This window comes from Vanessa cardui, chromosome 22, assembly GCF_905220365.1.
Source record: "Vanessa cardui chromosome 22, ilVanCard2.1, whole genome shotgun sequence".
In the NCBI taxonomy this organism is placed as follows: domain Eukaryota; kingdom Metazoa; phylum Arthropoda; class Insecta; order Lepidoptera; family Nymphalidae; genus Vanessa; species Vanessa cardui.
Window position 1 is genome coordinate 9370659 of NC_061144.1, and position 26401 is coordinate 9397059.

The 26401-nt window shown below is 30.8% G+C and overlaps 1 protein-coding gene across 3 annotated transcripts in view; it reads left to right on the forward strand.

Annotated features, from left to right (window-relative positions):
- Positions 1-26401, forward strand: part of LOC124539344 — a 71880-nt gene that overhangs the window by 18976 nt on the left and 26503 nt on the right. The window contains exon 1 of one of the 3 annotated variants that reach the window (XM_047116709.1): positions 3584-3907. The exons of 1 other annotated variant lie outside the window; for it this stretch is intronic. In XM_047116709.1, coding sequence (XP_046972665.1) covers positions 3727-3907 — 181 coding nt within the window. In that variant the 5' untranslated portion in view covers positions 3584-3726. Of the gene's footprint in view, positions 1-3583; positions 3908-25938; positions 26060-26401 lie in introns of those variants that run through there. One more of the 3 variants, XM_047116712.1, reaches the window with a different exon arrangement.

Genomic DNA, 26401 nt, shown 5'->3' on the forward strand with positions numbered 1-26401 from the left:
GGTGTTTGCAAGTCCGTCTGGGAAGTTCCTTTCATTCTACGACCAAACAGCCCTACTGAAAGTTTTTTGGTTTGAAGGATGACTAAGAATGTAACTACAGGCAGAAGAGATATCATCTTAGTTCCCAAGGTTGCGTATTGCCAATGTAAGGAATGGTTGATTAATACAGCCACATTGTATATTAGCTGTGGGCTGTGGCTATTTAATATGAGGTAACCTATTTGGATGTTTATCTTCCTATATAATTAAAAAAAGTTGTGGAGCATTATATCATTTGATAATATTGCAAAAATATGTGTCAAAAATATTAATTGTGTATTGCGAAAACTTTAAAAAAACTGATGAAAATACTATACATGAGAATGATAACCTAAAAAATTTTAGTTATCATTTACTTGGAAACCGTGATAGACAAATATTTGTTATTCGATTCGGAGATTGAGCGAATTGTTTTTTTCTCACTTCCAACTAAGCCTTAAACTAACTGACGTTTCTTGACGAGATTCTTATATTTGTCATGATATAACATTCGGTATGTTTTTAATAATATTAAGAAACGAATATATAGCAAGTAGTGCAGGCCATTCTTCATACCGTCAATGTTCCATCAACCATACTATTAGAGGGTCAATTTTACAAGGTTATAACGAAGTTGATCAAACTTTTTGAAAATCTGGTATTGAAATTTTGGTTTTATTCAAACTTAATGGTAGTGCAAGGTATTGTTTCTCACTCATTTGTATATTTATAACAATAAACAACCATTTGTGTCGCTTGAGAGTGTGTGATTGGTGCAAGGCACGATACATCTCAAACACCACTATACATATATATGTGCTTAATTTTTATTTATAATTCATCTCGTGCTCGGTGGTGAAGGAAAACATCGTGAGGAAACCTGCATGTGTCTAATTTCATTGAAATTCTGGCACATGTGCATTCCACCAACCCGCATTGGAACAGCGTGGTGGAATATGTTCCAAACCCTCTCCTTAATGGAAGAGAATAACAACAATACCAAAACTACCTTACATAATCGTAAATCGACTTTTAAGTAGTCTAATATTTTTCATTTCATTTTACTTAGGAGGACTCTAAAAATATATTGAATACGCAATTATTTCTAGTACTTTTTAGTGCATATTCATTTGTTTTAAAATTTTAAAATTTGTGATTTTTTTTAAGTCGGTTTTTCTTTTTGTTAAAATTTTTATTTATTACTTATATTATCGATATCGGTTACAATTCGAATATATTACAATAACAATTATGATCGAACGACAATTGTATCGTTATCTTTGTAGAAGAAAAAAAGGTTCTGATGGGCAATGATTATGTTTCGATTCTATTGCGATAGACTGACAATTTATTAATATTAATTATAATTTGTAGTCCATGTAATTCATATGATTTTTGATATTTGGCGCCACAAAAACAGATAACAACTAAGATGGCAGCTCGGTGTAGGAAGCTTTCTTTTTTTCCCCACGTGATGACAAGTTGGGGTACTCCCCGGAGCCTTGGATGCCGAGTGCGCCCAAGCACGCCGGGTTTACCCACTAAAAAAACAGCGGTACCCTCTCCGTCTTTCGGCGGACGCCACGAGATCGCTTGCGCAGGCTACCGTGACATCGGTCTAGGAAGCTGATTTATCAGTGATTTAAACATTAAAAGGACAATACTTTTTTATCGTTGAGAAATTGTGGACTAAAAAATTTTGCAAGTAATCATATTAGAAATAATGATAGATATTCATAACAGGATAATGCATATAAATGACGGCAAAAAAGGCAGAATAATTGTTATATTGTCTGTTTTTATACTTGTAACGTGTATAAGAAAACAATTGCTATTGTTGTAAGTTATTAAGTTAAGCAAATGGAACGGATGGGTAGGTTTGTGAAAAAAAATATAACACTAGTTGTTGCCCGCATCTTCGTTCGCGTTTTAAGGGTTGTTTCTCGTGTGTATTAATTTAAATAATTGTATTAACTAACATGACTTTGTATTTTTTAAATGTTGAAAAAGAGTAACTACTGAGTTTTTTGCCGGTTCTTCTCGGTAGAATCCACTTTCCGAACCGGTGGTAACTTCACTTAATTGTTAAATGACGATTCAAAGTGCTTGTAAAAGCCCACTTGAATAAAGTTTATTTTGATTTTGTTAAGCTAAAAAGTAGCCTATGTCCTTCATTGTAGTTCAAATTTGCTTCATACCAAATTTCATCAAATTCGTTTGGTAGTTAAAGAACGACATGCAGAGTTACTTTCACATTTATAATATTAATATTATACTTAGAGTATACTCAGAAAAATTCTATTTTCACTGACTATCAACGTAAAACTAAACTCCTGAAAGCTGAAATTATGGAATAGGTTTGTTTTAAGTAAAAAAGTTCTTGGAAATTTCTACTTTAAAGGAAATGGGCGATGTAACTTTGTATTAATTTTACTAATACGAATTCAGGACAAACAGCTAGTATCAGAGTGAAAGTGCCTACGATATATTGTCCTTTGTACCAATCACACTGACTTACATATCAAACAATACAAATGATCGGTTAGTGTTATAAATATTACCAAGGAGTGAGACCCAGGAAATTGCACTACCAGTAAATTTAAATTTAACAATGTTCTCTACTAGATATTATATGCCAGCATTTCTAAAATCAAACTTATTTTAAATGTTCAACTAAGGAGTTCTAAAACGTATTCGAACTCCATGCTAAATAGCTTAAAAACCCGTTCACTTACACACACGATGACACATTAAGAAGCACACACCCACATATACACGTATAATTAATTGCTTTTTATTTTTTATTTAAGCAAAAATATTTACGTACCGCCAACCTGTTTACCTTATTAATATATTTATATCTGTGTTTGTCTGTAACATATGTATATAATACATTATAAATAACTAGACTTATCGCATAGATACGAATCAGAAATATACATTAAGTATATAATATCTAAAACTTAAATGTGTTTGTTAAATCATATTTATTGTATGTTATGAGGCTGCTTTGTGATAAGAATTATCGGTCAAAGGTATTAGAAAATTGATATAGTATATAAAGTAGGTCGTACATTGATTTAACAATCCTAAATAAATAAAAAACATTTTTATTAATATTACCGAATGTTATTTTTTTTTTTAATATATTTTTTTTTGGCACATAAATGACACAGGTGTTATCGTGCATATATGTACATATATTTATAAAAGTGGTATATAAACTATTTTTTTGGTACATAAAAAAAATATCGTAACAAATATATTGATTTTGTCTCCGTGCCAAAAACGATTGAAATGCTAAAATTAAACAGTACTATATCATTCGATAGTAATCAATTTAGAACTTTATTCATTATTTCAATATAATTAAAATCACGGCTGATAATAAGAAATTACAATACTTATCAAGTGCTTTAAAGTACACAAACCATTCATAATTCGAGGGTTTTCTTGAAAATCGACTTTATGATAAGGGAATTAGTGACAACGTATCGTGAACTGTCGCCTTATTTCATATAAACCGAGCGAACGTAACAGTCTTATAAACGCGTCGCACTAAGACACTTCACCGAAAAAATATAAAATACAGATTAAAAATAATACATTTTCGCGCGCTTTTTTGTGTCTGACAGTGACGTTACGTTAAAAAAGTTTGTATATTTACGCGAAAAAAGTTTTATATTTTTTGAATAACTTTTTTATAAAATGGAACACACAGACATTGATGACAGTGTAATTATTAAAGACTTTACCGATAGTGTTAATAGTACGGAAAGAAGTAACTCGAATGAAATGGACACAGGAAGAATTTTAGGACTATTACCAATATTTATATTGATATTAATAATGTTTATAAGAATAATATTTATGGTGTACAAAAGTAACGGTAAGATTTTTTTCTATATTTTATTTTTTTTAATTTTACGTGTCACATTGAGTGATTTATATGAGAAGACCTTATTTTTTCGTCGTTATTAAAATATTTTAATAAATTTGTTTGATAATGGACTTAATCGATGAATTACCAGAGATTTGAATTATATATCAATTTTATTACAATATGCATATAATTATTCAAATAAACATAAATGTCATGTTGTGTGTACGTTTAGGCGTCATTAAATTAATAGGTTTTGAATGTCGGTATGAGAATTATAGTCAGTGCATACTTTTTAATACATATTCAAAAATAAATAAAAAAAACTCATATTTAAATTAAATTTATTTGTTTTTTATTCAAGAAAATATAATATTAGGACGAATAGTCACTGACCTTTACCTATCCTGAAGTAAATGAAACAACAGTGTACATTAAAGTCGTGACAAAAATATTATATTAGTATCATTAAAATTAATTTGCACATTTGTGCAACATTGTGAACTACACATAGTACGCCATGCTTACTTATAAGTTAAGCATTGAAAATTTAATTTTATTATTTACTGTTAAGACGTTAATAGTAAATACTTGTTATCTTCATTTTCTAACATCATTTTGTTCAAATTAAATGCAACTAAATACAAATTTAAAATAAACTTATCCTAAACGATTATGTTTTTGTAAAACATGACTGAAATAGTACTTAACCAATGTACATAAAACTTACATCAGAATACGTTTTGGAAAATGTTTTAAGTAGTATATAATATTACTATATACATAAATAGCCGCTGCAGGCAGTTAAATTTAGACTAGTGATGCCATAAGTGAAATTTATATCCTTGACAATATGAGTTAGTATTTATTTAAAAAAATGATGTGCTTAGAATATATATTTTTTTAATTTCATGATAAATCGTCATCAACGAGGAAAAAGTTTAATCAAAAATAAAATCAAAATCAAATATATACGCGAAATGTGTCAAATTTATGCAAAACGTAATTGTATCGCTAAATACTTCTATTCGAAGTAAGGGTGTGTAATTATTAATAATATATTGTAACGCTTGAATAATAACACTACATTTGTATTCCTAGTAAAACTCATTCCTGGAATTTATAATAATATTGCGGAAGAACGATATCGATTTGTAATAATTACTTTTAAATAATAGTCACTGCAATTTTAATAATAGACTATCAACTACTTTGTTGCTGTTATCTGTTATGTCATGTAGTTTTCTATGGCTATATTCTATTTTAGTAAGTCGTCTTATTCTATTTGTTATTTGCATAGAAATATATGTTTTTAATAAAAAATTTAGCATTCGATTTTTATATTTGAATTAAATATTACAACGTACATGTAACTCGGAATATTAAGCAATGTTTATGGTAGTGGCATAATAAATAAATACCTTTGCCATTTAAAATAATAATAAGGATAACTATAACAAGCAAGATATTGAAAAAAAAATATAATGTCTATTCTACAATTTAATTATAATGGATATGTATAATTATTTTAACTAAATAGCTCCAATATGTTCATGTTTTTTTTCTGTTCAAATGTCATAATTATATTACTACATAAATTATATTATTAAAAAATATCGTCTTACATAAAAACGAGTTTTTTTTACTGACAGTAATTTTAAATGGCAAAAATTTGTTTTACGATTTTTTAATTATAAATTAAGTTCGTTCCTCCTAAACTGCCAATTTTTTTGGTTATAATTTTACACAGAATAGTGTTAATGTCTAGAATAATTCCAAAACAAACGGCCGTGTCTCAAGTTACATCCAATTTTGCAGATTAGGTATATTATAACGCTAATTGAATCACGTAATGTAGTTGTATGTTTTCAATGTCTTACTCATAGACAATATCGGCGCCATTTTGAATTTTTATTGCAATCATTTTATAATTAAAATAAAATGATTAATGTTTGTATTGTTTGTTATTTCACACTTTATTTATTACCGTTAAACGGAATATTATTTCCGGAAAATATAAAACTAGCCTTTGATGTTTTCAACATCATTGAATACATTTATTTTCTTTCTATACATATAATAAAATTGGAGTGTCTGTTTGTAATATTAAAGTAAACCTTTTTTACTCAATGCATAATATACCAAAATAACATTTTTTATAATATTTGTCTGTCTGTTTGTTCCGCCTAATCTCTGGAACGGCTGGTCCGATTTTCGCTGGTAGATAACTGATATAATAAGGAGAAGCTTAGTCTACAATAATATTTTTATTTTGTTAAATTCAAACGCTTGCTTGGTCGCGGGCCAGGTTGTATTACATATATTACATTCACACAAGCGATTATTATAGATATTACATTTTTAGAGTAAATATTATCGGGTGTATTACAATATAATTTTAATTCGAAATTCGATCATTTGATTTATCGATTTAAAAAAAATAAGCATTCGATTGCATTCTATGTCAAGGTAAAAGAGTTTGAGGTCTTATATAATTAATTTATTTAAACACCTTCAATATATATTTTTACGATTGTTCCTTTATTTATTCAAAGTCAAAATATCAAAGTGTTATTTTTATTGCTACAAGGCAACCTCATACTATTCATAGTAGATAGTTAGTTCTTGACTAAATATCCATCTGCCACGAAAACGCATCTTTATTAAAATATTGCCTGAGACATATTTTCGGAAAAAATCAAAGTAAGTTATCATGCCAGTTTAATGCCATAGTTATCAATAACGCGTTTTTTTTATAACTTAGTAGTACATAGTTATATAAAAAAATCACGCGGTATTTGCGTTTACCAAACAGCACTACTTAGTAATTTGTTCTGTTTAGAAGGTTGAGTGAGCCAGTATAACTAGAGAGATATAATATCTTATATAGCAATATTAGTGGCACATTTACGATGAATAGTTTATATGGCCTGCAGTACCAATTTTAATTACCACCTACCACCAAGTGGCTATTTGTTGGTCATTCTGTGGTCTTGTGCAAGCTTGTCTTACTACATAACATAATATAGTATTTTTGTCAGAAATCTTAGATAGAGTTTTTAAATTCGATGTTAAGTGTGAATCCATCGATGTTGTATGTTTAGTTAAATAGGGAAATAGAAAAAAAATTATCATCATCATCATCGTCATTTGGTTGACGACCTCCGTGGTCGAGTGGCGTGTACACCGGTTTTCATGGGTACATCGCTCCGAGGTCCCGGGTTCGATTCCCGGCCGAGTCGATGTAGATTATCATTATTTTTCTATGTTGTCTTGGGTCTGGGTGCTTGTGGTACTTTCGTTTCTTCTGTTTTTCCAAAACACAAGTGCTTTAGCTACTTACATTGGGATCAGAGTAATCTATGTGATGTTGTCTCATATTTAATTTAATATTTAATCATCATAGACGGCCTCTTTTCACTGTCTTGTCCACTGCTGGACATAGGCCTCTCCAATAGCACGCCACTGTGATCGATCTTCGGCTATTCGCATCTAGCTCCAGCCAGCCGCCTTGCGCCTTGAAAAAATATACTTTGTCATTATTTGTGATAATATGACAAAGGAAGACCTCCTTTGTCATATTATCTGTTCCGGAAAAAGAAATAATGAGGAAAGAGTGCATTATTATAATTATTTTATGATATAAAATTAACAGCTGTTGAAAATTAGGTGTCAATTAAACTAATTACCGCGGCTTCACTCGTATTTCTGTGTTCGGTTATCAAGTTGCATAAAACAATAATAGTAAAATAGTAGGTCCTCCTCTCCCATTAAGGAGATAGTTTGGAACATATTCAACCACGTTGTTCCAATGCAGGTTGGTGGAATGCACGTATGGCAGAATTTCTATGACATTAGACACATGCAGGTTTTCTCACGATGTTTTCCTTCACCGCCGAGCACGAGATGAATTATTAACACAAATTAAGCACATGAATATAGTGGTGCTTGCCTGGGTTTGAAGCCGAAATCATCGGTTAAGATGCAAGCGTTCTAACAACTGGGCCATCTCGGCTCCTTACAACAATAATAGTCCTTTCTTAGAATTAAATCTTGCTTCATACCTTCATCAAATTTTGTTCAATTGAAATAGTTACAGACAGAGTTACTTTAATGTTTATAATATTAGTATAATTACAAAAAAAAAATCAGATACAGCTTTAACGATTTGACTCAAATTTTGTATTTAATAATTCATGGAAGAGTTTTATAAATTATATATCAAAAATCAAGAAAAAAAAATTGTAAGCGGCGATTGTACCACAACCACAGATATAATAAATATTTTATTTAACCATTCACTTGTTCTTGATATACTAAACTTGGTAATGAATATTGACCTATCGAGACGGACAATGATATTATCGAAATCAAAATAAACTTTATTCAAGTGGGCTTTTACAAGCACTTTTGAAACGTCATTTAACACATTTAACAATTAAGTGAAGCTACTACCGGTTCGAAAAGATTCTACCGAGAAGATCCGGCAAGAAACTCAGTACTTACTCTTTTCAACCGACTTCAAAAAGGAGGGGGTTATCAATTCGTATTGTTTTTTGATAGATGTATTGTAGGGTTTTCTTGGCTGACACCGGCTCCAAATATAACAATAACTATTAGTATGTTATATAATCGTAAATCGACTTATAATTAGTCTAATATTTTTCATTTCATTTTATCAAATATCAAATGCGCAATTATTTTTATTACTTTTTAGTGCATATTCACTTGCTTTAAAATAGTGTTTTGTTTGAAGTCGGTTTTTTCTTTTTGTTAAAATTTTTATTTAATCTACATTTAAAAAAAAAAGAATCATATTAATTAAATACAATTATATATGTATGTAATGTATCCTGGAAGTCACATCACATGACTTGTAACGAATATAATTTGTCAATAACGTCTAGTGGACTTGAATCACGCTGTTTCGATTTTATTTTACTTAGTTATTCTGATAAAAAATCTTTATAGTATAGAATTCATGCGTCTCTATATTGGCTCGTTAGTACATTGTAACATTATTAGCGAACGTTATTTTCTTAGCACTGTAGCGCTGTTATATTTATAATTATGAAGATTACATACTTGAAACATATGAGTTTATAAAATTTTAAGAGATTTAGCTAAAGTAAGAAAAAAAAGATGTATACCGCGGTGGTAACCTCTTTCCATCGGGTGAACTGTCTGCTCGTTAGCCACATACAAAAGTTGAAAGCCTCATAAATTGTCAATTTTTTAAATATTTTTTAATTTTTAAAAACAATATTGTTTTGCCCCTTTTATGGAGTCGTTTGGTTTTTACAAAATATATCTTTATGTGGATGAAATAATATCTACATCTTTTAATATTTATAAATACTAGCAACCCACGCTCTTCGAAAAATCGTTTGTATTTTCTCTTTTCGACTATGCAGTTTGAAATCCTTGGCTTTTCTTTTCTATAATATTCATGTGTTACACATATAAAATTTCCTTTTGAATCATATCTTATTCTTATTTCATTCTCATTGCTTACTTAAAAATATTTGTACAAATGGCGGAAAGCGACTTTGTTTTATACTATTTAGAGACAATGATATTCTAATAAACAGATATGTTATACCCATACTAAACAACAGAAAAAAGTGAGCCACGCCGGGGCCCGTTTATTTTAGTTTATTTTTACATGTCGTTAAAAGTAAAAAGGAAAGCTTGATAAAAACAATAAGTAAAAGGGATAACTAGATGTTTTAATTACGCAAAACGTATTACTACGTAATTATGATGTATTATAACGTATTACTACGTAAAACAACTAAAGGCATACGTCCCAATTAGGACGTTTTCTAGTCTTCACTTTTTGCGCGTTAACAATATATCTGTTTACTACAACATCATTGATTTAAAGATGACGGTTACATGAAACGGAAATGTTTTATCTTAAAAACGTTTTCTGTAGTGACATCAGTTTAAATACTTATCCATAGAACTGTATCTTAATTTTGTACAAAGTAAAATTAAATATGCACAAAAGGAAGTCACACCGACAGTTCAATGCGGAGCGTGTGACAGAAGGAACTATCTAGGGAAATTATTTCCGTTACGTAGTCGTTTATGACAGCTGTATTCTTACTTGGAAATAGTCTATTATAGAACAACACAATCTAGATGTAGCATCGGCAAATTCAATAAAACCGATTACTGCCGATTTTTTTACAACCAATAGAAATAGTTCCCTATCGCGCCATTCGATTCTCGCGTCAGTTCAAGCCGACAAAAAGAAGTGAAAGTAAATATGGACTTGTCAAAATTGACAATTATATAAATACACATGATATTACAAGTCATTATGTTTGTGCAAAGATCATTTTCGCATGAGAAATAAATATTGATAATTTGGGATAGCGTACTCAATTCGGTGATCGGTTTTACGAATTTTGCCGATGCTACATCTAAGTTGTGTCGTATTAAAGTCTTTTATGGCAGTTGTATTCTTACTAAGAAAGAGTCTATTTACTGTTTCAGAGATTTTTAAAGACAAAGAACATTGTACAAAGCGATAATTTTATTTACAACTAGCTATACCGGCCCGCATCGCTGGGCATTAAAACAGCAAGCAAATACATTTTTAATTTTTCGAATTGTAATTAATTACTAATCATTAACAATGTACAAATAATAAAGGAACAAATCAAGAAAAATGGGAGATCTAATTAAATTCTTAAAAAAATATTTCATTTAATATTCGTCATCTATTTCATCTTCTTCGATGACGTTCTCGATAGGCTTCAGATTGTTTATGTAACCCCTAAACTTATTTGTCAAGATCATATCTACTTTTTGTTGAATCCGGAAACAGATATGATTCATGAGAATGTTTTCGTTGGTCTAATCTCGATGTAATGTTTAAATTTCTATAGTCTGTAAAAGTTTGATTCACACCAACACGTCCTCTTTTATCCGATTCTATCAAATATCAATGTTATTACATTTACAACCTTGTCTATACTTGCGAACATGCGTCAAAGCATCCTGACCATATTCGTCGATATGTCTTAGACTTCTACTGTACGAAAATTTATGTCCAATATCACCAGCTTTATCATTCGATATTGTATCTCGTAAATGAATGTACTCTTCGGCTCGAGGTTTTGATTGGTTGTATAGAATGTAGTTTAATCGTTCTTGACCATAGCGTAAATGTCAACAATGAATTGTTAAAACAGTTGACAACACTCCAGAATATGTTGGTCAGTTATTCTACCAAATAACAGTACTTAGTATTGTTGTGTTCCGGTTTGAAGGGTGAGTGAGCCAGTGTAACTACTGACAGAAGGAACATGACATCTTAGTTCCCAAGGTTAGTGGCACATTGACTATGTAAGGAATTGTAATATTTCTTACAGCGTCATTGTCTATGGGTGATAGTGACCACTTACCATGAGATGGCCCATATGCTCCTACGCGAACCTATATCATAAAAAAATTGGTTTGATTGATTTTCTCTAATCATTATACGATACAAAAATAAAATCCATACAACTAACTCTCTTCGATGTCACAGAGCTTTCGTGATATTAGTTCGATACAGTTCGAGACGACATCCAAATTCGCAGATACAGAATTGGAGAATCGTTATAATGATCTTACAATATGTGTGTGCTGGTGATACCATGGTTGATTTTGGCTTGCTTAGTGATCTAGCTCATTGAATCTTCAATCCGGAATACAATACTAAGTAAGGTTGAATGTGAGGTGATAATCCAATATAACAAAGTGCTGACACCAATTAACTTACTGCTTCTGTCTACAAGATAATCCTAGACTGGGCACTCAGGTGCAATGCTGATACCAAATATAGTATAGAATGTCTTACAACGTTCACATATCTTTTGTCATTATGTAATATAAACCGCTATGTCCCTGCATTTTAAATCTGTAATATCTTCTAAAAATGTTCATTTAAATTACATGCCTATAGGCCTATACTGTTCTATAATATAGAACAGTATTTGATTGAATTATTAGAATTGAATATTATTCAATCAAGATAATCCATATCAGACAAAAACTAGACCTTCTAACGTAACATTAATTTCTTTACACTGACAGATTTTTTTTTTTTTTACATAATTATTCGAAATAAACAAAATCCTAGACAAATGATTGTTCCTTTTATAGATCATACATTTATCAATACGATAACGGCAATCAAGATTTTATTTTTGATTCTTTTTGAATTATTTTAAGACCGACTTATAAATATATGATAAGCCGTCATATGACTCGCGTGACGCATTCGAGTGTTCGCAATTTGACAGTAAATACTGAACCACTTGACTGTCGATGTCGGTTGTTTTGTACTTGAATGGATAGCTTAGCTTTATTTAGATAAGAGGGTAAATCTATGTCGCATGCTATCGCCTTTGTTTTCATAGCAGCTTGTTCTTGAAGGTTCTGATGAATTTAATAAATATCTTAAGTTTTATGACTGAAAATTTATGGCATATTTAAATATAGTAGCAATTTTTGTAGATGTCTGTTATTGTGGGGTATATCGTTCTAAATAAACATAGCAAAATACTTTTCTCGTTTAGAGTATGTTTTCAATTTTTATTTTTTATTTATTCGAATCACACTCAAATTTATTTGCCTGTAAAGTAATTGAAATTGTTTCGTTAAGACAATATATACAAATAAGTTTTTTAAAAAAAAATCTGAAAATTTTCTGTCTCTCTCTTTCTTATTGATTTGAAAATGCCGTAGCAACCCTCGAGCCTCATCCCTTAAGTTAGTCCAACCAATTTCTTCAGAGAAATCTTCTTAGAACAGTTATCTTAGTAAATTAACATAAAGATAAAAATCCTTGGTATTTATATTGATAGAACTTCAAAATAAATACATAGCCAAGTTGAAGAGCTATGCGGTCCAAGGACACAAAATATCGTATACATACATTATATTTAAGCATATATTAATTGCCTATTATAAAATAAGCCTATTATGTTACGCTAATTAGATATGATAGATAACTCGTTAGTTTGATAAGATTTCATCTCGGGTAATACCAGATGTCATGGATATGATAATCTTATAAAACATGAACGGACATATTTGCTTAGCAGGTATTTAGTAAACACTATTTGTTTCTTTCTCACATAATTGATTTTACGTTTGTATGAAGAGTAGGTAATTACTCGTAGAACAGGCTGTTTGACTGGTTTTTAAAATTCATTTTATATGATTTAGTAGAAGTTAAGAAACCCCGTAAAAGTTGATTTTTTTCATTTCTAGTATATATTTGCCGAAAAATATCATATAAAAAATCCATATTTAAATAGCGCGCAAAAACAAGACAATATGGCGCTGCAATGGGGTCGGTGACGTCACTTTCCTGTATTTTAATCTGTGGTACATGTAGTAGAATAGCAAGGTAAACAAGAAAGTGACGTCATCATAAGCCCGGCCAATCAGGAGCGTTTTGTGTCACGTAACAAACGTTTGAAAAAATGCATTATTATTTATAGATTTTTGAATAAATTAAGTATTATTTTCAACTTTCGTTAGTAAATAACCATTTTTAAACTCATAATATACACTGATTACAATGATTCACAATTTATTTTTCGCATTGTCAAATAGCCTATTATAAGTGATGACTAAATTTACTCTGACGAAGAAAGGAAGAGAAATCTGAATCTAGAAGATAATAATAGATAAAAGTGATACATTTTTAGACTAACGTTATCTTTAAATATAGAATGGATTTTTTTATGACTCATTCATATATAAAATATTGATCGTATATTCATATATAACAGTGTGACTAATCGAAGCGATCCGTAGATCGTTTAAGGCTATATTATATCTATTTTAAAGCAGGTGGGAAACAGCTAAAGGATACTATTGTCAAAAAGTAGCCTTGCCCACGTCCTCTTACACGTTTCAATTAGCAAAGACATTATTGTTGTAGCCTAAATTAGTCCGTATTGCGTTATCTGCCAATGACAGTACCGTCAGAATCGGTTCCAGCGATTAGCCGAAATAAACTGACAGACAGACAAACAAAAATTGTAAAAAATGTTACCGGTTAAGTCTACCCGTGACCACGAACGCTGTTAAGTGCTCGAGACGTCGGGATGTTAAAAATAATTAATATACGCGATTCAAATCCGTTATAACTAGTTTTATTTCAATGTTACTTTGGTATATGTACCGTGTATATATATGTATTTAGTAAAAAGCGGTTATTTTAATATTACAATCAGACAATCTTATTATATTTATAGGTTCGTACCTCTGTTTTTTAAGCTTGTGCGGTTAATACTTTGAACTAAACCCGTTGTTATTTGGTACGTCGCAAGCTTAAACTCTAAGGAACAAAATAAACTACCTTTTTATATCTTAAACCTACGTCCTATACAACCACAATAAACGAATCACCCTCACCCAATGATGTTGAAATAAACAGATATGTTATTAACGCGCAAAAAGTGAAGACTAGAAAACGTCCTAATTGTGACGTTTGCCTTTAGTTGTTTTATGTAGTAATACATTATAATTACGTAGTAATACGTGTTGCGTAATTAAAACATCTAGTTATCCCTTTTACTTATTGTTTTTATCAAGCTATCCTTTTTACTTTTAACGAAATGTAAAAATAAACTAAAATAAACGGCCCCCGGCGCGGCACACTATATAACATATCTGTTTATTAGAATATCATTGCCCTCATTGAACGCAGGCGAATTATTTGTATATAAAAAACGGTTATCATCCAAGGATGAATTAAATATCTTAACAGAAATCTTAAGCTTGTACGTGAGAGAGTTTGTTGCTTTCAAATTGTCTACAGCAATATCTGTACATCTTAATCCCAGTGGATATTGTTATATCTGTTCGAGATAAATAGGCTTTGAAGTCGTTGTACCGATTGCATTCAAAGTTAACATATATTACAAAGGATGTATTTAATACAGGCCGATCAGATTACCCGATAGTAAGATCTACGATTTTTTCGAACCTGGGCAAAACTTTCATTATGGCGCCCCTTCATTAGTGTTTGAGATAAAGTGTCAAGTTTGTACTGTCAATGAGTAGTATTTTTGTGACCATTTATTAAAATAATAATCCTTTCATACATTTTTATTTATATTCTATATTATTTATATCTATACTAATATTACAAACGTGAAAGTAACTCTTTCTGTCAGTCTGTCTGTCTATCGGGAAGGACATGGGCTACTTTTTTGCCTGACAACCAACACTTTAAAACACGAACGACAACTTTCATTTGTGGAATTACACAGATACACAAAGAAATATATATAACCAATAAAAACTAAAAACTTACACTGGAGGATTTGGCACACTCGTGAAGCTGCCGCCCGGGTCAGGTCAGGGAGGGTCAAAACAGGGCGGTTTGACCTTCCCCCTCCCCTCAGATCCGAGGCTGATTAAAGATAAACCAAATTATTAAAACATACTTAGAGTTTTCCTAAGCCCGTCGTGATAGATACCACCTATATTTTATTATAACCGGAAAAAAAAACAGGAAAAAAAGGTAATAATCAAATTTTGACAATAATTTGCGACAAGCTTGATTAATCTGTGATATTCACAATGAATTTGCGAAAAAATGTCGTTTTGAAGGCCAACGAAATTGTTATCGGAATTTTGGAAGTAAAATTAAAGTCGACATAAGTTGTTAAGTCCAATAGTTATATTATAAATAATGATATATTAATCGTAAACTCTTACTAGTGGACAATATAGCTAAGTTATTAGCCAATCGTATGAAATAGGTAGATAAAGAAATGGTTTGTTTATTTTTATTTCTATTTCGGCTCTTTTTATGAGCAGTGGTCACCACTTACCTGGTAACCTATTTACTATTGCATGTCATAAAATAATTAATATCAGAATATATGATAAACTATTTTTCTTGAAATTACATGAAACCTCTTTTGTTTTGATGAACCACGAACTACTGTAATAAGCTTTCTAGTTTGTATCTGTGACTCATTCTCGCCATCAAGTATCAACTTGTATCAACTCTCCAACGATTTATATTACGAGTTAATCTTAATAGCAAACATTAACTTTATTTGTATTGAGATAAAATTTCTACGATAAAAAAAATACGATAAAAGACCATTTCACGGTCAATACATCATAATAGTGATTTAATTACAACCCTAGTTTGTCACATTGAAACACCATAGAGAATAGACGTTGAACTAATTCGCGCCATTTTTTTTTTATTCTGATTGTATTAAGATGTTAATTTTTGAACTTGGAATTATTTTTCATATAGAAACTTTTTGGTATATTTAAAATGAACGCGACAGATGTGCCAGGTGATGTGGTCACAGCGACTGTTATTAAAGTAGTGATAGCACCAATAGTGATCACCTTAATATTGTTGGTGTATTTATTTTGGAATTGTTATAAGAGCAATAAAAAAATGTAAGTATGCCTTTACATTCCATTCTATCATATGAGCTATGTATATCAATATGTATTATAAAATGTATTCAGTAAAAAGTAAAGTAACAGACCGTAAATTTCCCACTGCTGGGTTAAGGCCTCCTCGCCTATTAAGGAGAGGGTTTGGAACATATTCCACCACGCTGTTCCAATAGTGGAATCCATATGTGGCAGAATTTTTATGAAATTGGACACATGCAGGTTTCCTCACTATGTTTTCCATCATCGCCGAGCACGAGATGAATTATAAACACAAATTAAGCACACATATATAATGGTGCTTGCGTGGGTTTGAACTCGAAACCATCGGTTAGGATGCACGCGTTCTAACCACTGGGCCAACTCAGCTCACAGCATATATTCAGTATCATCCAGTAATTACTAAAACTTTATGTTTTTTACAAAATCGTGAGATATATACCAAAGCTCCAGTCGATGTGCGAGGTTCTTCGGGAACTTTTCTAACATTTTACTTCCTGTATTTTATTAAATTATTATTACTCATGTAACTTGTTGACAACAAGTCTTTAAGTATTGATATAAAAATATGTCAAGCAAAGCATTTTAAATTATACTACACAAAAGCATATTAAATTATACTAATTAAAGTTTAACAAATTATTAAACGACGAATTAAATATACAACAATTTTATAAGGATATAATAATGTAAAATAAATAGTTTCGACTATTGACGACCTTCGTGGTCGAGTGGTGTGTATACCGGTTTTTATGGGTACGCCACTCCGTGGTCCCGGGTTCGGGTTGCTGGCCAAGTCGATGTAGAAGGCTTATTAGTTTTCTATGTCGTCTTGGGTCTGAGTGTTTGTAACCTCATTACTTCTGATTTTCCATAACACAAGTGCTTTAGCTACTTACATTGGGATCAGAGTAATGTATGTGATGTTGTCCAATATTTATATATTTCTTTACTATAATTATTACTAGAACGTTAGTTACGGCGAAACTTAGATTTTATTGAAAATATTTTGTTTTGATTTCATTTGATTGTACACTGCAAGTCACACGTAATGGCGCTAAAGTGAGAAAAACTCTTTAATTACAATTTGAGTTTATCGATAACAATTTCCTTTACTTTGTTTACGTTTTTAATTTTTTTTTCTTATACAGCCGTAGTAAAGCTCTCTAACCGGTCAGTAACTTTTTATCGCTCTCTTATACATATACGTAATAATTGGAAAAAATTGTGCAATCGAGATTTCTCTTTATTTTTCTGGACATCTATGGCTGAAATTTTCAAAATGACTGGGACAAAAATTGGCTTCCGTTATTAAAATAAGATACGTAATAATGTGATATAATTAATTTAATGCTGTATGATATAACACCGTATTGGAGGCTTCGGTTTTTCGCTAACGTAATCTAAGTAGACAGTACAACCTTATAGAAAAAAGGGGTATAGAAATGAATGTACAATTTAAATCATTAATTATTTTATCCCTGCAGCTTCCGCAGTTCCAAATGTATAAGTATATGTATATGTAGTAAGCGTGCACTTTACCATACGTAAAAGCATTTATCAAATATAAAACTGAACGCTAGATGGCGTAATTAAAATAAAACAATTTTAAACGCCATCTAGTGTCGAATAGCCGTACTATAAATTACTTCAACTATTGACATATAGATGGCGTATTTTAACAGCGAAAATAAAGTATTTTAACAGAGAAAATAAAATATAAATATTTTTTTGTAATTTATTAGAATATAAGTATTTTATTTTTGTTGCGTAAGTATTAATATCCTGTACGCAGACCAGTTAATTTAACGTTTTAATATGCTATGTTACATTTACTATGTCTGTTGATAATGAACACACCTTACGTGCTTACGTCATAAAAAGCACTTCTGAATCCTGTTTCCCGATACGAAAATAAAAGATAAGATTTCATATCTGAAACAAAAGTGCTTTTTCATATCCCGTCCCAACATCATTCGTTATTATGATTTGCATTTTGCGTTCTAATTTTGAAATCCGTGTCTGCATTACAGACATTTTTTTAAAAATATTTTATTAACATAAGCAAACTTTTTTGTTCGTTAGCTTGTTAACTAAAAAGGTTTTATATAACAAAAAATGTGTTCTTTCGAGTGAAAAATATTAAAAATGGTGGATTTTTCGGTAGCTATCGCACTGCCAGGGGCGATGGTGGTAACATTATTTAGTTGCATCTTTTTTCGTTATTGTGTAATATTTTGTGGTGAGTTTTTTTCATTAACTACGATTATAATATTACAATTATTTCATAATATGCTTATATAATTAAAAATTGGAATTTATTAATTATATAATTGGAATTTATTTCGTCTGAGTCGTTTATTTCATATCGCCCAATCGTTTAATGAAATATATAGTTAATATAGTTATTGTAGTGCGTTTGTTTTTAAAGCATAATCGTTTAGAATAAAGGCCGTTATGTCAATTTCCACCAACATTGGAACAGCGTGGTGGAATATGTTCCAAACCTTCTTCTTATAGGGAGAGAGAGCCGTAGCCCAGCAGTGGGAAATTTACAGGCTGTTCTTATTGTTGTTATACATCAAACTATTTGACGAATTATGTGAGTCGTTCTTACATCATAGTATAGCAGATATTGTTAATTTATATATTTAAATACGTATAATGTAATATGTACCTTAACAGAAAACCATAATAATATCAAGATATCCTGTAGGGAAATGTATTGCACAACTATCTGACGATTAACATAAAAACCGAGCGCACTCATTGGTCAAATCAAATATTATATTTCCGTTCCTTTTGACACTCATAGAGTAGATTCACAAATATACTATGCATAAAAAAATAATCTACAATTAGTGCTTATATCCTCAATTGCTTATATCCTCAATTGCTTAAAATTAAATATGAGATAACGAATCTCATATCCTAAGGTATAAATACTCTGAAACTTTCTTTGATAAAGTGTCAAAACGTTCTTGTACAGGTTTTTTAAAATTCGAATATTAAAATTATTTCGGCTTTTATTCCATTTAGGAACTAGTGCGCACTGGTCATTTTTGTCACGGTGACTGTTTCGTCACTCTTGTCAAGTCCGTGACAAAAGTTACCAGTGCGCGCTAGTTCTAAAAGTTTTAAACGACAAACACGATACTTTTTAAACAATACCTACACGCATAATGCTTTTTGTATATTTATTAAATGGAGTTAGGTATTACGCAATCATACATACATAATATCTATAACAAACATAACTTCTATAATACTTATTTAATTAAACAGTGTAATGAGCCGATGTGGCCCAATGAATACGTGCATCTTAACCGATGATTACGGGTCAAACCCATGCAAGCACCACTGATTTCATGCGCTTAATTTGTGTCTGTATCTCGGGCTTGGCGTTGACGAAACCTGCATGTGTGTAATTTTATCGAAATTCTGCCACATGTGCATTCCAACAACCCTCATTGGAACAGCGTGGCGGAATATGTTCTAAATCCTCTCCTTAATGGGAGAGGAGGCCTTAGCCCAGCAGTGGGAAATTTACAGGCTGTTGTGATGATGTGATGTAAAATGGTACTATTAACTTCGTAGTTTTAAAACTATACAAAAGTGTAAATTGGTTACTAAATTATTGAGTATATAATCTGCGGACTTATACATAAACTAGAACAACGATACAGTTAGTGCTGTCTGAAGTATAATTAGTTTTACTAACCGTAAATAAAAATTGTAATTATATATATGGCATATTTTAAATCTTATCACGTATGTAATAAGAGTCATGGCTTAGTTAATACATCTGATTGGATGATGTAAGGAGCGGTCAGATGTCAAGTGGATAATTATATCCTGTGGGTAGAGACAGCAAAACAGTTTATTGTATTCAAATTTCTAGATAATTATTTTGAAGGTTTATTATTAAATATTTTAGTTGTTTATTCACTTTCTTTTATCATCGAACAAATACTGTAATTAGTAGCTAGAGAAAACTAATCGTCTTTTTCAACCGACTTCCAAAAGGAGGAGGTTATCAATTCGTCTGTATTTTTTTTTTTTTTTTTTATGTTTGTTACCTCATAACTTTTCACTGGGTAGACCGATTTTGATAAAATTTTTTTTGTTTGAAAGGTAGTGCTTCCCGTGGGGTCCCATTTTTTTTATTTTTTTTTCCGATGATGGTATCCATGTGAAAACGACATAAGTCTTAAATTTGCATTATGTATATGCGCGACAAATAGGTGAATAACTGAAAATCACGTTAACCAATTTTGATAATTCTTTTTTTATTATAAAATATATACTTCAAGGGTAATTTGGTGAAAGTTTGGTAAGGTTCTGAGCACAGGATCCATGACAAAGTAACGGAACGGAAGGGAACGGAACAATTCTGAGGAGCACGTTAGCGATACTCGGTCGAATCTTTTATTTATAGGTTATTTGGATATTTGAGTCACCTTCCGTAATGTGGTTATGTTTATGTAATTATCATAGTCGAATATTATAATCAACTAGCTACCCACCCCGGCTTCGCACGGGTGCAATACTGATACTAAATATACTACAGAATTTGTTTATTTACGACATCACATCGCAAACTTCTAAAATTATCAGTGTTTCTTTACTAAATTGTTCATGTATTATATACACAAACCTTCCCCTTGAATCACACTATATTTAAAAAAAACCGCATCAAAATCCGTTGCGTAGATTTAAAGATATAGGGACAGAGAAAGCGACTTTGTTTTATACTATGTAGTGATGGAACTCCTATACGGCTCGCAGTTAGGGTGCGATGTGGGGCAGAATTTCTTACTATCTTTAATCAAATTTTGTGTATGTGATGTGATGTCATATGATGTACGAAATATAGTTGGTTTTTTTTAAGTTTTTTTGCTGAGTTCGATTACAGCTCTTTCGAGGGATCCTTGTAGTTTACGCCGCGTGACGTATTAAATCCGCATTTTCGAAAGTCTATTTTTGCTTTATTCGCAAGTTTCCTTTGAAATTGTCCTCGAAGTAGTTTCTGACTCATATAAACGGAACGCTTAATCTATCCATATTAAAAAAAATAGTTAGTCAACATCAGCTTCACTTAAAATCAAAAAATAAATAAAATTTTAACAAAAAGAAAAACCGACTTCAAACAAAACACTATATTAAAACAAATGAATATGCACGAAAAAGTAATAAAAATAATTGGATATTCAACATATTTTTTAGAGTCTTCCTAAGTTAAATGAAATGAAAAATATTAGACTACTTAAAAGTCGATTAACGATTATATCATGTAGTTATAATTATTGTTATATTTGGAGTCGGTGTCAGCCAATAAAACCCTACAGTATATCAATCAAAAAACAATACGAGAATACTTTAACAAATATGTTTTTTACGAATTACCTTTTACACAATAATATACTGGATCAATCAAGGGGCTCGTATCGCTTTTTTCTTTTGATTGTTGGGGCAAGGGCACCGTGGCTGACACCGGCTCCAAATATACCAATAACTATAACTACATGATATAATCGTTAATCGACTTTTAAGTAGTCTAATATTTTTCATTTCATTTAACTTAGGAAGACTCTAAAAAATATGTTGAATATCCAATTATTTTTATTACTTTTTCGTGCATATTCATTTGTTTTAAAATAGTGTTTTGTTTGAAGTCGGTTTTTCTTTTTGTTAAAATTTTATTTATCAAAATTCATTTATGACACAATAGTTTTTGCCGACAGCTTCGCTCTTGTTTAAGGGATTGGTCGAAAGTTATGAGGCGCAAAAAGTATTAGCTATTTTATTCCTTGAAGTTAAGCTTATTTTATACCAAATTTCATGAACTTCGGACAGTGGTCGTGAAGGTTGAAAAACACTAGTTCCTAGATGTTCCTTGAAAATTATCGAAGTTTTTCTAGTATACTTATAAACCTTCCTCTTGAATCACTCTATCTATTAAAAAATTTAATCCGTTGCGTAATGTCAAAAATCTAAGCTTTCTTAGGGACTTACCTCAGCAGTAAGCGACTTCGTTTTATACTACGTATATATACATATATACAATGTATATACTATGTATGTATTTTGCATAGTAAGATGTCAAAGGAGTCGATTCAACGACCTTTTGTTTTTCCAAATCTTTCCGTTGCTATGGTTACCGTGGCATTTATTATCTGCCAGCGTGATAAATCGATTTGATCTGTAAATGATATTTATCACATAATTAACTAATTCGAATTGTTTTTTTCGTGTATTGATAAAATGACGTTGAATTCGTAATGATGTGATTAAGTATTTATTATGTTTAATTAATATTACAGGTCCACCCGAGCGAGATTATAGATTACTTCCTACAAGAGATCGTTGCCTTTTTATTATAAAAAAAAATGTTTTGCCACTGATACATGTACTAGTAGTCGCCCGCGGTTTCGCCTGCGTTTTAACGTTATTTAACATGTGTTAGCCAAAAAAAGTATCCTATATAATAAAGTATCCTTTCTTTGAGTTCAGCTTCATACCAAATTTCATCAAATTAGGTTCATTTATTTGGTCGGACAGACAGACAGAGTTACTTTCACATTCTTTATTCTTTATTGTACACCACACAGTGAAATTAAAAAATACATGTGACAAAGATATGGCCTAGATATAACAGGCGTACAATTATGGCGACCTTATCGCTACATAGCGATCTCTTCCAGGCAACCAACAGGTGTAGGATAGGTCATAGAATATAAGGTGGGTGGTGCTCTACTAATAAACAAAATAATATGAATCTATTGATAAAACTATGAAATAAATATAAATTTTACACATTTATAATATTACATTTATATATTACTTTGTTTTTTAGGTTTTTCTGACTGTATTTAGTTCTGCCTACGTCTACAGTATTACATTTCTCTTTATAAAATTAACGTATACAGTAACCCACACGTATATGTATTATTAGCCGTTACTAAATGACCTCCTCGTTAGGACTATAGGATAAGATTACCTAGGTATCTTGCTCAGATTTACTAACAAGAAATATCATCTTTAGTAGCTCAACATTTATGGCAGAGTGATACGAAATTCGCACCTTTGTAAGTGGTTATTAAGGCTATTATCGCCTAGACACGTAATCACGGCCAATTTAAAATGTAGTAAACGGCTGTAGCCGTTAAAACAATTTCGTATACATTGTTTCTAGTGTACTGTATAACTGAAAATATTTGGCGTACTGCCAAATAGGCCAATTTGGCACTTTTTAGATGGCCAAGATATTACTATACAACACAGTTACTGGCATAATATGCCTTCAAACCGAAACATAGTGGTGTTATTATGAGTATTACTGTTTTTCAGTAGTATATAGGATGAAAATGATGAGATGAGAAACATGTTACCTTAACACCAAGATAATAAATACTAATATAATTGCATCGCAGATGTGCAATGCTGATACTAAGTATACTACGGGTTTTTTCTTATTTCTTTACTATATTGACCGTGTATTGTATACAAAAACCTTCCTCTCGAATAACTCTATTTATTAATAAAAGTCACCAAAATCCGTTGTGTCATTTGAAAGATCTAAGCTATAGGGACAGACAGCGGTAAGCGACATTGTTTTATACCATATAATGATAATGATAATGATAATAATTGGTTAAAAAATTATTATACCTTGTGACGCCATTCATAGTTTTCATACGGGCTAATAAATGACACTTACTATCAGTTTTATCAACTACTGTATTATTTTATTAGAATTAAGTAAATTTGATCAGTTTGGACAATCTAAACGCTAATGTAATTAGCTTACAATTGTAATTCAGAGACGGAATTATTATTAAGATTTGATTCAATATATAATAAAAAACACTTATTAATAATCTAAGTAAAAACTACCACAGGTATTGTACAGACAATACCTTGACCTGTGCATAGTTGTCGTGAGAAACGGCGAAGTTTTTTCGTCTTTTTCTGTAATTGCTTACAATTTATAACAAAATAACAAATTGTTATAAAATGGAAAACATTTTGTCATTTCCATTTCAGGAGTTAGGTCATACAGATACATAATCATACAAACACAATGTTATTACCAACGAGGTGTAAAATAACTCTGTTTAGTAAAGTGAGTCAACGAGTAGTTTTCCAATGATCATTTCAAAATCGATTATCGACACAATTCGACTATTAATAATTAATTAGTACGACATACACGTCATAAAAAAAATTAGTAATATATTATGCTGATGTAGGTAATATTATGGAATTAATACTTATTGTATTTTGGAATGAAATTACATCGGATGAGATTAAAACATCCTATGTTATAAAATGATAGGAATAAGAAGGCCAAATAAACAATTACTAAAATGTTATACCATATTCGAGATTCAAAATAAGTAGTCAATCGATATAATAAATAATAGTGATTTTAATTAAACATCGGCAATTAAACATTTAGCTAACGTTACTAAGTTTTTCATATACATATTATATCCCAAAATAACAACAGTTAGCATTGCTGTGATTAGCAGAGGCACTAATATTTTCGTTCTATAATGCTAAACTAAGAACAGTATTTCAGTATTGTCAAAATTCATATAAATCTTTAGCAGTAGATAAGTTCGTCTGTAAATTTATATGATCATTAAGAACATAAGCCGACGGACATGTCATATCACATAATGCTAGTGTTTCGTTTTTATTAACTAGCCCTTGTAAGTATTTGCTTCCTGTGAAATAAAATTTTCTTATCATTTAATTTTTTTTATTGACACCTTGTTTAATTCATGTTAAAACAGGAAGTGTTTGATGTCTATAAAGATACTGTTTTAATATTATAATGAAGGTCAATCCAGACGACATAATTTAATTTTATCAACCATCTTCTACCTAAATAGTAATGTTTATTATTGTTGTGTTCCGGTTTTTAGGTTGTATGTGCTAATGTTCAGGCAGAACATATATAACATCATATTTTGTAAGGTTGTAAGGTTATTGAGCAAACCTATTGGTGGTGGTGACCACTTACCAAGACGAAGCCTATATAAACAGCCACTTACTTGTTTAATAAAGGTCACTAAACACATTCTAAATTAAGCTTTATTGTGTCAAACATATTGCAGACGATAAATCGAAAGTTGTACTTATAGAATAAATAAAAAAAAATGAAACCTCGCACAACCACTTTGTGGAACCAGCTTTCACCGGCGGTTTTTCCGAACCGATACGACATGGGAACCTTCAAGAAAAGAGCGTACTCCTTCTTTAAAGGCCGGCAATAGACCAGCAATCCCCCTGGTGTAGCAGAAGTCCATGGGCAGTGGTCCCTTTCCATCATGTGAGCATCCTGCTCGTTTGCCACCCATGTCATAAAAAAAGATATCATTAAAATGTTTTTTGTAATCTTTACTAAAATATGTTAGATTAATTATAATTAATCACTCGCGATTATTGATTAGGTATAGTAGTTTCCTGATAAATTTTATCGTTCTTTTTTAAAAAAATAATTTATTTGTTTTTTATTTTACAGTGATTTGGTGTTACAAATTAGCAAAGGTGTATTATTGTTTTGTATATTGTTTCTGTTTTAAAGTGAAGTTTTTACAATGAGTGACAATTTATTAATAAGTATTGTACTTACACTGCCGGCGCTCATCGTGTTTTTATTTTTTCTATGCATCGGGGTTTCTCTCTCGTTTTACTATGGATTAAGTATGTTTTTATTTTTGTATTTATATATATATCTATCCCTTATATATTTATCTTTATATTAATTATATACAAACCATTTTCCTAAGCATCAAATCAATATGGTTGAATAAGCTTTAAAAAAGAAACTCATCTGTTGGATATTTATAAGCCTCACTATATTTTCACTTTTTTTATGGAATAGGTTGGCGGATGAGCATATGGGTCACCTGATGGTAAGGGGTCACCATCACCCATAGACAATGACGCTGTAAGAAATATTAACTATTCCTTACATAGTCAATGCGCCACCACCCTTGGGAATTAAGATGCTATGTCCCTTGTTCCTGTAGTTATTAATTACTT